At 39.9% G+C, this 15,136-nt stretch overlaps 1 protein-coding gene across 19 annotated transcripts in view; it reads right to left on the reverse strand.

Annotated features, from left to right (window-relative positions):
- The window catches only part of MTUS1 (microtubule associated scaffold protein 1), a 141,897-nt gene that overhangs the window by 91,680 nt on the left and 35,081 nt on the right, over nucleotides 1-15,136 (reverse strand). For 9 of the 19 annotated variants that reach the window (XM_070252883.1, XM_070252874.1, XM_023630953.2 and 6 more), the window contains 2 exons: nucleotides 7,812-7,915; nucleotides 3,629-5,869 (listed from right to left, as the gene is read on the reverse strand). In XM_070252883.1, the coding sequence (XP_070108984.1) occupies nucleotides 3,629-5,719 (2,091 nt within the window). In that variant the 5' untranslated portion in view covers nucleotides 5,720-5,869; nucleotides 7,812-7,915. Of the gene's footprint in view, nucleotides 1-3,628; nucleotides 5,870-7,811; nucleotides 7,916-13,286; nucleotides 13,381-15,136 lie in introns of those variants that run through there. The other 10 variants (XM_070252885.1, XM_023630956.2, XM_070252880.1 and 7 more) reach the window with 2 other exon arrangements.

The raw sequence follows: 15,136 nt of genomic DNA on the forward strand, positions 1-15,136 counted from the left end.
AGTCTCCTGAATGACAGTATATTCTCATATTTCTTTATCTTTGTATATATTATTTCCTCCACCCAAAATACCCTTCCAATTCATACTTGCCCTTTAAGTTCCAGCTAGTAACTAACATGGCATCTCTCCTAGAAGCCTTCCTTGACAACTCTCCCCATTGCCATTACCCCATTCCGCCTCCTACAGCACAGCAGTCTACACATACTCTCAACTTAGTACTGAACATCCCCTTTGGTTTACCTTCTATTAATACCCACTGCACTAGGTTTGGCCATGGGCTGTGTCTTTCTTCTTTATATCTGAACAACCATCACCATCATACACAGCACACAGTAGACACCCAATAAATGTTTCTATTCTGCGGGAAGAAATGAGAGCCTGACCGTTACTCAAAGAACAATTTACAACATCATGAGCTATAATTTGTATTCTCCCTTTACACAAAAGCAAATTGAGCCTCACAGAGACTAAGTAAGCTGCCCAAGGGCACTGTGCCAGTAAATGATGGAGCTACAATGTGAAACCATGTCTAATTCCAAAATCCATGCTCTTAACCTCTATGTTGCATATTCCCCACTATCCTTCTTTGTTTCCTAAGTCATAAGTGGATAATTTCCAACAGAGATATGTAAAGCCACATGCTGATGGCAGTTGAATTCATACACTAGGTGGATTAAAACTAACTTTAAAAGGCAATATCCCAAGAGAACGCTGGAAAGCAACACAAAGTTGGCCAAGAAAAGCAGGCAATTGTAAAAAGCTAAGATCTTCTACCTCTACTGTAAAACCGGCTAAGGGGATCCCCTGAGAAAACCTTCTAAAAAGTAAACCAACTTAGAATAAGTGAATCTTTAACAAATCAGACTTACTCTGCCTTGCAGAGCCAACATTCCACAAAAATCTTGAAACCCTGTGGTGTACGGAGCAGAAACGGCCAGGATTCAAGTCAAAGGACCTGAGTTTGAATCTCAGTTTTCCTATTTACCAGCTATGTGTGTTTTAAGTGTCTTCTATGAGGGTTTAAAATGGGATGTTGTTATTGGGAAGAGTAAATGGTGACATATAAAGCACCTGATCATTACTGGGGAAATTCAATGACATATATGAAAGCTTTCTGAGCAAAGTAGTCCAGAGCAGGCATCAAATAAATATCAATCCCTTTCCTTTTATTTATTTTTATGTGTGTGTGAGGAAGACTGTCCCTGAGCTAACATCTGTTGCCAATCTTCCTCTATTTTACGTGGGATGCCACCACAGCATGGCTTAATGAGCAGTGTTAGGTCCACACCTGGGATCTGAACCCTGGAACCCTGGAACCCTGGGCTGCTGAAGCAGAACACACAAACTACTATGCCACTGGGCCAGCCCCGATCCCTTTCCTTTTAGATAACTCACCACTCCCTTTTTCTAACACACTGTCACCAATACATGACCTCTGTAATGGGTAGCTAGACTCAACCTGTATCAAACTAAAATCAAATTCCTTCTAAATATGAACCTTTCTGAAGTTTCAGATAAACCCTAACCACCAAAGAGCTGTGAGGTTGGAGGCAGCCTAAGGATTCAGTAACCTCAAGGCCTAATTCAGCCCAAGACCAACAGAGAACACTGAAAATTAACGTCCAGGACTGTCTCATCACAGGTACAGGGCAGACTTAGAACCTTCGGGCACTGCTGAAGGAAGTGTCCAACGAACACAGGAGTTTGAGCAAAACATGAAGCAAACGTTCATTTGTTCAGCTCTGTACAAAAGCACAAACCCCGTGGCCTGTGATGGGTTGCCCAGCCCCGATCCCACCACACATGGAAATGTGTACCAGGTAGTGATACTGAGCAAACAGCACTTAAGACATCATCGTGGAAAAAGAATGTTTTTCTATCCCAGTCGATAAGTAAAAGTGTCAGTGCTGAAAACATAGGAATCCTAACTGCAAGAGTCCTAAGATAAAAAGTGCTTCTTGGGCCGGGCCAGAGGTATAGAGGTTAAGTCCGCGGGCTCCATTTCGGCAGCTCGGGGTTCACAGGTTTGGATCCCAGGCACAGACCTACCACTCATCAAGCCATGCTGTGGTAGAATCCCACATACAAAATAGAGGAAGATTCGCACAGATCTTAGCTCAGTGACAATCTTCCTCAAGCAAAGAGAGGAAGATTGGCACAGATGTTAACTCAGGGCCAATCTTCCTCACCAAAAAATTTTTAAAAGAATAAATAAATCAATCTTAAAAAAAAAAAAAAAGTGCTTCTTTTCCAAGGAGTACTGATCTATAAACATCAAACTAAGAATGCTGGTTAGAATTGCCAGAGTTTATAATTTAGCACAATACCAAATTACAAATTATAAAACAAGTTTCCTAAGTTTGACTTCAAAAGAACTTAAAAATAAAATCTGAGTTTTGAAACAATGGACAATCTCATTCATTTAGACATCAGTGTGGTGTAGCATTCTTCCTAAAAAGAATGATTTATTACAAAAGCCCAAACATCTCTAAACTGATCTAGCTCAAGAATATCATCATCTTTCCTAATCTCCTACAAGGACCTATCAATTCCCTATGCACCCTGAAAACCCTTAAAACAGCCCTTTAACACTTTGCCACGCTTAGCAGCTTCGCTGCTCTCAGACATGAGCCCTCACAGAGACGTTCCCTCTGCCTTCCTACCCTGGCACTGAGCTCCACTCCTGGCCCAGAGGACAGAAGCCCAAGCAAAGCCTACGTGGGGCTGAAAATACACCTAAGTCCCCACTGCCAAAAATAGGGCTGAGGACAAGTACACAAAGCCCAAGCGTGGCCTGCCAACTGACAAACTCACAAAACCAGTTTCTTCATGCTGTTGTCAAAATACACGCACGTTCAAAGAAAAATCATCTTTGAATTGCACGTGAATTCTTTATTCTTGAAATGGAACTATCTAGTCTCCCCCACCCCAAATATCTGACAGTGCTACAGAAAACATCCTGCCTCTTCACTCGACATGAATAAAATGGGTTTTGTTTCTTTTATGTAGCGGGAATCAATATGTTAGGGCTGCAGGTGACCTCAGACATCTACTAATCCAATCCTTTCACCTTTGGGTCTCAAAAGATAACTTATCCAAAGGGACATTAGCTGAACAGAAGCAAAAGCCAGAATCCTCCTGTTCATAGAAGAGAGCTCCACTTCCCACAGCAGCTTCCTCACACAAGACCAGGAGTTATTTTTGTGTTTATACTGTTTACCGGCACTCCCCAGCCATTTCTTAAATGTGGTCCGATACATTTTAAAGTTCATACACAAACCTTTGTTTCGTAAATGTAAAATATAATCAGATGTTTAACTTTAAATAACTAATTATCCTAAAATACTAAAGTAACCGTTCTTTTAGCTTACTATTAAAAGGAACATTCATACTCAATATGAAATACTGAACTTGAGAATTTTTTTCAATGTGCAAGTTTCCTATATTGTAACCAATTAACATTCTACAATGTACTAAGACAAGGAATTACTGAATAATATATTAACACCTGAAAGAAAATTTGCACACCTAGTTCTGCAATATTATCGACTATTAGTGGATAACCAATTGCACACATATCCCTCAGTTTCCTCCACTATTCCCGAAAGCAGGCAAAAATTTCACTTACCAAAAACAGAGAACCATAGTCAAAGGTCTCATTCATAATTTCCTTTTTCAGCTCTTGTTTTTCCACAGGTGTCCCATTTTCTTTTTCACCCTTCTTTGCAGGGCTAATCCTATCGATATTGGAAGCACATGTCATTTCCAAACATTCTGTGCTTTCCATTTTAACCGGGAGTACACCTTTGATCTTCTGGAAAAACGCAACCACGGACCCAGTCTCACAGGCTGAATTAGAAGAACTCACTTTGTCAACATCTTCCTGATTCGATTTCACGGCAGATGTTGTTCTTGGAACCTTGTGTGAAGCATTTTTAGAATGAGTTGTAACATGCACAGCCTGGCTAGTAATGAGTTTATTAAATTGCTGCTTATGCGTCTTGTTAATTAAGATTTCTGCTTTTGTGTCCGCATTCAAGTCAGATCTTGGTGTTTTGCTCAAAACTGTCAACTGTCTTGAGGAAGACACCGATGAGGGTGACGAGGCACTGGTTGACTGAGGTCTGGGTGCGACCTTTGATAAAGCAGGGTCTTTGGACTGCAACACTGGTCTAGACATAACTTTTGCTTTGACATTCTTGAAGTTCGGTCTTGGGTAACTTATAATTTCGGTTTTTCTAACTTTGCTGCCTACAGGGGTATTCGTTTTGGCTGTTGATTTTCCTAGATTAGCTTTAGACTTGTTCACAGGTGCCCCCTTCAAGTTTGGTAAATTTCTAAGCTCTCGATTACTCCTCTCAACTTTACTACATTTCTCTGTTGCTTCAATGGGGGAAATAGAAAAGGTTGCATTTGTGGGTTCTAGGACTGGTGTTGACATGCAAATTGTGTTATTTGTGCTAACGACCATATCATTTGCATCCCAAGTCAGTTCAAATGATGAAGCCCCTTTTTGCCCTGGTGGGCTACTCAGTATCAAATCTATGGTACGATTTTGAGTTCCCAAATCCTTTTCGCTGGAAGCAATTTGTGTGTCTTTAGCCACAGTGACTTTATGTTCTGGGTTCAGCACTTGGGCTTTGCTTGTATCAAAAGCTGGCACCAATAAAGGGCATTCATCATCTATAAGACAATTGGACACTGTTTCTCTTAGATTTTGGCTCATTTCCTTTTGCCCATATGAGCTCTGTGAATGTGTCTCACTATTTGGTTCATCTTTAGATAAACAAAAGAACTCTTGTAATACAGACCCATTGGGAACATCCATGTCATCAGAAACTGGTGTTAGGGCTTGTATCTCTTTTTCTCCAACTAGTCTTTGCTGTGATCCATCTGTGTACTCACTGGTGACCTTGCCCAAAGAATACTGACACCAATTTCCACTATCTGGAACATCAGTTTGCATCACCACATCAGAAAAGGCTGTGTAAGCTATGTCTTGGGCCTCTGATATTGTGGCTTGAGGGTTTTCAAAGCTGTCTCTAGCACAACTTGTTCCTCTCACGTGTATCTTATCAGAATGGGAAGATGCATGAACGCAACAGGGTAAAGATGTATTTCCACTTCTCACGCAGGTTGGTTGCAGACTTCCAGTGGTATGCAAAGACTGACTGTTTCCAATGGCATGATGTGTGATAAAGGTGCAGTTAATGTTATCCACTTTCATGTCAAATGTTTGGTTTAGCTCCAAGGCAGAAGGGTAGTCTGTACAGTTCAAATCATCATCATTAGATCTCCACACAAAAGGCAGAGCTGTCTCAATACTCTGGGCCTGAAATGACTCCAGAGAATGACAATTGTTATGTGGGTACTTGGGCTCCTCTCCATCTACAACCCGTGCAGAAGACGGCCGTGTGGAATCTTTGTGCATATCTAACATCTCCTTACTAACGAAACCACTTGAAGACTTTTGGTGATCAAGTACTTCAACACACTGAGGGTTTAGAGAAACAGATTCACCAATGTCCACAGCAGAGTTGGTTTCACAATCAACCACCATGTCATCCAAGCTGGCAGAATTCCAATTCACAGTATTGGCTGAAGAGTTTTGTGTAGGTGGTGATTTGGGGTTGTATGCGTATGTGTTTCCATTTTTATCACTGATAGATGAGGATTGCACTGCATCTCCTGTCTCGTCATCTGAATTACCATCATTCATCCTGAATATTAACTTTAAACCTCTGCCATTTTATTTCCTCTTTAAGTCCTTTCAAATGAGAGGGAAGGAAAAACTGTCTCCTAAGTTCTTCAGCACAGTTGAACGTTTCTTAGTCTAAGATGCTTTGAAGTTGAAACGATTTGTTGCTCCCTGGAAGAAACAAAACATTTAACTCAAGTAAGTATTAGAAGAATTAATAAGTCATCACTTGATTAATTTCAATTACTTTATTTTTACATTTAGAACCTACAACTATGGATATGGGTACTTAGACATTATTAGCTGAAGTATCACCCTCTTCCAAAGATACTTTTTCATTTGAGGGAATGGGACAGAAAAGAAGACAAAGACACAGCTGAACTGCCCCTGGGACTGACTGCACATCTGATGGCTCCCCCCTACTCCCAGTGGTTCTTACTTGTCATAAGAGAGAAGGAGGCTAAATCTGACAACAGCCATTTCTTTTGGCTGGTTGACAGTGTAACCATTGGTCCTAATTTGCCTAGGACGGTCCCAGTTTATGTTGTCCCACCCTAATTAGTGATAATGCCCTTTTCATTTCCAGAAGGGTCCCTTATTGTTTCCATGGAACGTGATTACCAGACAGACCTCGGAGGCACAGCAAATGAACTCAAGACCAATGAAGCATTACGACATTAGCATTTCTCTTTTCCATGTTTTCATTCCCTATCTCAAACATTCCATTTCAAAGTTGGGGGAAAAAAAAGTTGGTGATTCTTAATAAAGTGGTACTCTGTTTAACATTTTTAGGAACTTCCAATAGAGTTACTATATGACACAGCAACTCTAAAGCATCTACTAAAGAGAAATGAAAACATATGTCCACACAAAAACTAGTCCTCAAATGTACATGATTCTTAATAGAAGCATTATTCAGGACAGTCAAAAAGTGAAACCAACCCAAATGTCCATTAACTGGTAAATAGATAAGAAAATGTTGTACACCCACACAACTGAATATATTCTTCAGCAACAGATAGGAATGGAGTATTGATACATGCTACAACACGGATATAAATGTTACAACTTAAAAACTATTATATTAAGTGAAAGAAGCCAGTCACAAGAGACTACATATTATGTGATACTAGGTACATGAAATGTCTAGAATAGGCAAATCTACAGAGACAGAAAGCAGATTAGTGGTTTTCTAGGGCTGAGAAAGAGTAGGAGGGAAGGGAATGAGGAGTGACTGCTAACTGGGATGGTGTTTCTTTTGAGGATAATGAAAATGTTCTAAAGATTACGGTGATGGTTGCACAGTGCTGTAAATATACTGGAAACTACTGAATTGTATATTTAAAAAAACTCATTAAGAATAACCCATGAAAATTTTCAAATCTAAAGATTTTTGCAAAGAACTAAAATTTGATTGTGCTTTTGGTCAAATTGAAATGCTTAAGAAAGGCCCAAATGTTCAAGCTAGGAATGCAAATAAATAATCCAGATATATATACATATATACATTCACTTGAACTGACTTCTAATCCTGGTATTTAATGTCGTTCAGATGTCACAGTACGGAAGACACACAATATCCGTGAGGAAAAAAATGACACTCTGTAACCTTAAATTTATAAATTGAGCAGATCTCCTTTTTCTATTTTGTAATCTTTTCTCTGTATTCGAACTTCAGGGACCCAAATTCAACCATGATAATAGGAACGATGGAAGAACTAAAAGGATCAGTATCTCCACTAACAGCGCTCAGTGTGTTCCTGGCCACGGATCCTGAAATCAGCCTTTTCTCGGGGAAAGAAACAAGGCCACCATGTTTATCTCAACAGCATATATGTGTGCACATACAAGCGTGAGAGCATACACTCAAAAAGAGATCCTGAATCCTAAAGTAAGGGCTATATGATTTAAATACTCATGCAAAACATAAATCACAATTTTTTTCCACCACAGCTCTTTAGTTACTAAAGAAATCACTGAAGTAATAGTTTTTTGGCTAGCACCCTAATAAAATCTTTTATGAAACACAAATTATTTTTAATTCTTGGGTATGAAACATGTTCAAGCTAAATGTTTAAATCAAGAAGCACATTTATTCATTTTTTAGACTTACGTGTGTGGGGTATATTTTCAAAAAGTACTAAACATGCTACTCCTTTCTGTTTCCATGAAGGCCAATCCTCATTTAAGAGACTCCAGTATAAGAGAATCTGAGCACTGCGAACAGAAGCATTGAACATAAATCATGGAAGTCACTTGTCTACACAAACAGTCATTAGAGTCAATTGATGGAGCTTTACTTCCTGAGCTCCCTCTCCCAAAGCACACAAAAGATGACTTTAAAAAAAAATCTAAGAAAAAAAACCACCAAAAACAACCTGATAAAAATGGAATAAAGTAAATGGTTCATATATCAAAGCACTTCAAGTTATTTTCAAATAAATGTATAATAGGATAAATTATACCACCCGTTTCATGTCATTCCATGTTTAGGCTGTTTCCGGTTTTCCTCCTTTATAAATAACTACACTCAACATCTTCGCAATCTTTAACTACTTCTGATTATTTCCTTTGGAAAAATTTCCTGGAAATAAAAGCATTATGCAGTCAAAGGATATGATTTTTTTTAAGGCTTTTTATATAGTTCACCAAATTGTTAAATGAAAAAAAAAAAGTAGGCTTCTTTATAACATATATGTTAATATGTGATAATAGATAGGACATGAGCTTTGCTTTTAAAGTTTATACATTTTGTTCAGCCTTGTCTCTCAAGCATTTTCCCATGTCATCGTAAACAAAAATATTTCTAACAGTTGTAAAATTCCACTAAAGTTAAGGCTAAGTGTTCTAGACTTACAAGTCAGTAGCTTACAAAGAGTAATAGGAAAATAAAGAACCTATCAACCACTCAACTTTCACATAACTGGTTAGTACAACTGGGTTTACAATTTTTTTAATTCACAAAACAAATTCCAAACTTGGTAAGCAATGTTATCCAACAAATACCATAAAAAATACATTCAGAAGAAATACTTAAGGAGAGTTTTGACATGGAATAAATTGACTAAGTCTTTTCTACGTTTGTAGAACAGAGTCAAGAATTAGTGGGACAGATGTGGATACCCAAAAACTTCCAAAATTAAGCTGATCAGTTCCAGGATTAGTTGGAAGATCAACTTCACCATTCACGAAACAATAGCTTCAAGTTACCATCACTATGAAGATAAAGCCATGGAAAAGAAAGAGTTGATCCTCCTTCCCTCAGGAATTTCGTCAGAAAAGTTGCAAGTTAGCCATTTTATCTTATGGCCAATTTCATTCCTCTCCTACCTTACAAATAGTATCCAAGTTCCCACCACGAGCTACACTCACATTGTTTGAGGTCATCTTACAGGATCCAAGAACTAATGTCTTTATATTTCTATAACTGCAATGTAATTTGTAAGCCTTCAAAGTTAATACCTTGGGAACATTTTTTATTAAAACAAAAGCAAAGAGTTTAAAAAAAAAAATAAGGTTGGAATAAATCATTCTCACCCGAAGGATTAATTTCTCAAGTTGTCTTTCAGGAGTATTATCTACCAGAACAAAGTAGAATATCAAGTTTCCTTTTTTAAGAGAGCCATTTGGGAAAATAAAGAGATCTTTTTCAGAGAACATTTGGACAGGAGAACAAATTCCCTACTTAAGATTTAAGAATATGATATGGTAGCTCCTCTTGAATAAAAAGATTAGCAAAATATGTATTTCTATAATGATTTGTAAGGTTAAAAATTGATAAATACGTACTAAAAGAAATGGTCAATGAAAAGAACTACCAGTACAAGACTCGAGCTATTTCAACACCTTTGGCAAAAATAAGGTTACTTTCTAAATCTTAGTTTATGAAGAATGATTGTTTATTCCCCAAAGATAAAAAATTCCATTATTTCTTACAGTGAATAGATACACCTGGAAAGTTGAATCATCATTATATTCATATTAATTGGTGCTCAAGTGGTTAAGATTTGGCACTAGCACCCCTACAGCCTGGGTTTGTTTTCCAGCCATGGAACCACATCACCCATCTGTCGGTTGTCATACTGTGGCGGCTGCGTGTCACTGTGATGCTGAAAGCTATGCCACTAGTATTTCAAATATCAGCAAGGTCACCCATGGTGGACAGGTTTCAGCAGAGCTTCCAGACTAAGACAGACTAGGAAAAAGGACCTGGCCACTCACTTCTGAAAAAATTCACCATGAAAACCCCATGAATACCAGCGGAGCACTGTCTGATACAGCCCCTGAAGGTGAGACAATGGCGCAAAAAGACGCAGTAGGCTTCCGCTCTGCTGTCCACAGGGCACTAGGAGTCGGAATCGACTGGACAGCACTAACAACAACAATCGTATTAATATAGGAAGACATTTTAGAGATCCAATTCAAACTTCCTCATTTTACAAATAAGGAAAATATCTCTAAGAAGTCAACTACATGACGTAGCCAAATTAGTTGCTAGGAGCAGATTACTATTAGATTACACAGTTGTTGTGTGCCTTATTTGCCAACTGAATTGTAAACTGGGTAGTCTTATACACCAGTATGTATCTTCTCCATCTTCCAAGTACCTGCAATGTCCAGCCCAATAGTGTGAACCTAATACAGCTACACTTGCTACCCGATATGATCATTATGACAAAGAATCTGTTTCCACAAGTCACATGTGAAAACTAGTTTCATTACTTTATAGCCACAGAGAATTTTAGTTTTACTCCTTATTTATATCAATATATGGCATACTAGTCTTTTAAGATATGAATACAAATACAGTTATAATTTAGAGCTTATAAATCATGAAATCATGTCAGCCCTCTTAAAAGCTTTTAAGGACTCACAAATCACAAGAGTAGTTCAGCTCTCTAAAACCCAAAATATTACCTGATCTTCAACTTACTTTAAAACAAAAGAGAAGACACATGCACAATATCTAAGCTACAAATTTTATTCTAAAGTCAAGAATTAGGCGGTTGAACAAAAAATCATCAGCATGTGTGATATATTCATAAATCTCTACCTCCTATTAAAACCATTCAAGGTAGCTAACAGTTTTACCCCCTAAGCCTCACCACAGTACTATTTTTCACAATTCAGGGTTAAATTCTTAAATTGGCTCTTGCAACCTACCTTTTACAAACTCAACCTCCTCCAGCACTGAGTTTAGTAAAGCACATCTCACCCCTAGGAACCAAGTACGAGCATACGTAGTAGTCAGTTTCCTAAGATCATAGCAATTTCCAGTGAAGCCACATAAACAGGAAGAAAGCTAGAATTGGTCTAACAGATTGCAAAATGAAGGCTACGGCAGTGCCACAACAGAGTTGGACTTGAAATAATTTAGAGAACAAGTATAAATCAACTGGGCCTCTTTGAAAAAATGCAGTCTGATTCAGGAGGCCTGAGATTCTGCCTTCCTGTCCATCTCCCTGGTGATGATCAAGCTTTTGGTCCACAGACCACCCCTGGGGCAGCAAGGATGTGGCAGAGGGCTTTGAGAAAAGAATGCCTATCCAGCCAACCAGATCAATACCATTGGTGGACTGTCAGAGCCAGTTACCTTCCCATCCAACTGTGCAACCTGTCACTCTAACTGGGGACAGACTTCCTTGCCTTTGAACCTTTAATTTACGCTTTTGCACTTTCCTCCCAGAGAGCTAACACTCCGTCTAAAGAAAATAATTGGAGGGGCCGGCCTGGTGGCGCAGCAGTTAAGTGCACACGTTCCACTTCTCAGTGGCCCGGGGTTCGTCGTTTTGGATCCCAGGTGCAGACATGGCACCAATTGGCAAAAGCCATGCTGTGGTAGGCATCCCATATATAAAGTAGAGGGAGAAGGGCATGGATGTTAGCTCAGGGCCAGTCTTCCTTAGCAAAAAGAGGAGGAGTGGCAGGAGTTAGCTCAGGGCTAATCTTCCTAAAAAAAAATAAATAAAATAAAGAATAGAAAATAATTGGAAATTTTTATAGTCATGAAGAATGTTGCTTGTAAATCCCACTTGAGTTTATTCCTTCCATGTGGAGGGAGTTCAGTTAGCAGAACATTCCTACCCTTTTTCTGTCCTTTTACTCACTCCACCCAGGAGAAAGAAAGTGATTTAATAATGCATTCCATAAATTTAGGAAGAACTAGCTGGGCGAGGACTAGGGTGAGGTGAGGGTGGTATTCGCCTCAGGCACTAAACTTAAGACAGGATCCGTAACAGTGCCCTGCTGAGCCATACTGGGGCCTGAGGCAAAGGGAAAAGTCAGTAACACTGAGCCTGTCTTTATCTTAAAATTTTGATATCTTGTTCATCATGGATTTTTTACAGTAATTCTGATTGTTTAAAATAATGCATTAAATACTATTTATCTTGATCACTGAAGTTTTTCTGGCACTCCTTAAATTCCTGAGGTGAGGTGAGTGCCTCACTCAGGTCACCCTACTCCCAAGCCCTACTGCCCACAGAGAACACAAGGTCCACTCTGTTCCTACGGTGGAAAGAGGAGGGAAGCACGGTGGCATGGGTGAGGCCTGCCCTGTGTCTGCACTGCAGTGACTTGGTGGGTAAGCGTGTCTCTCAAATGCAGCTCTGGCCCTCAAACTAGTTTTCATCTATAATTTTAGATGAAATTCTATCATTATAGAATCTGTAATTACAATCCATCTAGAATTTCATCTATAATAATCTATCCACCTCACTCTTTCTCTTATTTCTCAAATGGTTCATAACCAGAGAGAGGAAGAAGGTAGGAATACTATTCATTCATAAGAGTTAACAACCAAGCCTGAACGTGTGCCGGCCACAGCCCCGGAGCGGAGTTCTGGAGCCAGGCCCCTGGAGAGCCAGGCAATTACCCTTCAGTTGTCAGATCATGGGGAGGTTCAAGGAACCCCCCAGAAAAGGCTGCATTGGCTGCAGCAACCCAAGGAAGCACCTGGGGCTTTGGGCAACCGCTTTTCACAAACCATCGCAGGAGAACGTATATTTTAACGATCAGCTCAGCTCCCTGAACAGCAGTCTCAAAGGAAGACAGCATCTCTTCATGTGCTTCTCGGCTATTTGTGTATCTTCTTTAAAGAAATGTCTATTCGAGTCCTTTGGCCATTTTTGAATTGATCTTTTTGTTATTGTTGTTGTTGAGTTAATCCACTTTCTAAAGTCACATGATTTAGGAGAATATTTTTCTCCTTTCTAGGAAGCATGACTGACTTAAAACAGTATGCTGGGGCCGGCCCGGTGGCGTAGTGGTGAAGTGTGCACGTTCTGCTTCAGTGGCCTGGGTTTCACAGGTTCGGATCCTGGGTGCGGACATGGCACCGCTTGGCAAGCCATGCTGTGGTAGGCGTCCCACATATAAAGTAGAGGAAGATGGGCACGGATGTTAGCTCAGGGCCAGTCTTCCTCAGCAAAAAGAGGAGGATTGGCAGTAGTTAGCTCAGGGCTAATCTTCCTCACAAAAAAACAAACAAAAAACAGTATGCTGGGGCAGGCAGATTTTTAAACTCCTGTTATGGGTTGAACTGTGTCTCCCAAAAAGATCTGTTGGAGTCGTAACCTGCAGTACTTACCAATGTGACTTTATTGGAAACAGGGTCTTCACAGATGTAATCAGGTTAAGGTCAGGTCATTAGGGCAGGCCTTAATCCAATAGGACTAACGTCCTTAGAAGAAACACAGAGAGAGAAAAATGCCACACAAAGACAGAGAGACACAAAGGGAGAAGACAGCCATGTGAACACAGAGGCTGAGACTGGAGATATGCTGACAAGCCAGTGGACATGCAGGGCTACCAAGGGCTAGGGAGAGACAGGGACGCATCCTTCCCTAGAAGCTTCAGAGGGAGTACAGCCCGGCTGCCAGCCTGGCGTCAGACTTCCAGCTTTCAGAACTGTGAGAATACACTTCTGTTGCTTTAAGCCACCCAGTTTGGGGAGCTTTGTTACAAACTAGCACAACTCCCTTCAGAGAAAATTAGCGCATTGTTCAAGTCCTTTTATGGATTGCTTGTTTGGAATTCAGACAAAGTTTCCATTATTAAAAAAACACACATAAACAATTGTTAGATTCCTAAAGAGCCTATAGATAACATTCTAACCCATAATAAAGCATAACTATTAGCCAGTAGTACTGCTATTTCCCCCAGAATTATGGGAAATACAGCCAGCATTGCACAGGGGGCTGTAAATGTCAGAAACACACATTCTTTGCCACAGCCTCTAGATAAAGAAATCTTTTCTCCTCTCTCTACTCGGCAAAGTGGAGACAGCAATCACCCTTCACCCAAGCACTCAAAGACACTGATTTCTTGCTCTGTGTTACCCAGATGGTGAGAGGGTCTCTGTCCCCGAGCCCCTCCCCTACGCCTGCACCCTAGCTGTGCAGGCAGTAACAAGCAAGATTCCATTCCCTTCAGATTTTTCTCCTCCTATTTGCAAAGGCAGCCCATTTCAAGGATGAGTAGCATGGAGAACAATCATTTAAGGTGAAGATCTTGGTGTAAATCCAAAAGTATCTTTACGTTGGGAGAAGCCTACCTAAGTAGCAGCTAACACTGCAAATGCTTAGCATTATCAGAAACAATGGAAAGAGATTTACCTTTTTATTATAAATAAGATAGTTAGTATGCAACCTTTAACACTAGAGGGGTAAAGACCTTGGAGCATCAATACTTGCTCCTATATGCCTCAGGATAGGCTCAGTTTTGCTACAAAAATAAATAACTCCAAACTTCAGTGGCTTAACGCAAATATCCAGGCATGTGGGCAGGGAGCTCTGTTCATATCCATGGTCAACCAGGGACCCAGGCTGCCTGAGGCTTCATCGCAACAAAAACTCCCACGGATCACCTGACTCTGGGAAAGGACCACAGCAAAGCATCCGCTCACTCTTAAAGCTCCTGCCTAGAAGCAACACACATCACTTCTGCTCACATTTCACCAAAGCAGGCCGCAGGACAACACTCAGTCTCAGGAAAGCTGGAAATTACAATCTTAACCATTTGTCCAAGAATGGGAGAACTGGAAATATTTGTGCAAAGTATTAAGATAGTAAGGGACGAATTTATTTCCATTACAAATTAATTATGTCAACATTCAGTATATGATACATCATACCAAATTTGGACTTTCACTAAAATCTGATGCTGTAGTGTCGCCATAGTTCCTCTGCCCAAATTATACCATTCCAGCCAAGATCATATGTCAAGGATTAACTGCTTTCAGGAAAGAAAGAAGAAAAAAAGATGAGAAATAAGTGAAAGCTTCTGTCTGTCACCAATATCTGATTGTTCTCAAAACATAAAGTGGTTTGAATGACCAGTACCTGTGGCAGAGACGGGCTGGTCACCAAAACCATTTCCTTTTTTTTCTGGTACACAGTCAGACAATATTTTCCCACCTCTCTTGCAGGTAAATGCCAT

The sequence above is a fragment of the Equus caballus genome, chromosome 27, assembly GCF_041296265.1.
Source record: "Equus caballus isolate H_3958 breed thoroughbred chromosome 27, TB-T2T, whole genome shotgun sequence".
Classification (NCBI taxonomy): domain Eukaryota; kingdom Metazoa; phylum Chordata; class Mammalia; order Perissodactyla; family Equidae; genus Equus; species Equus caballus.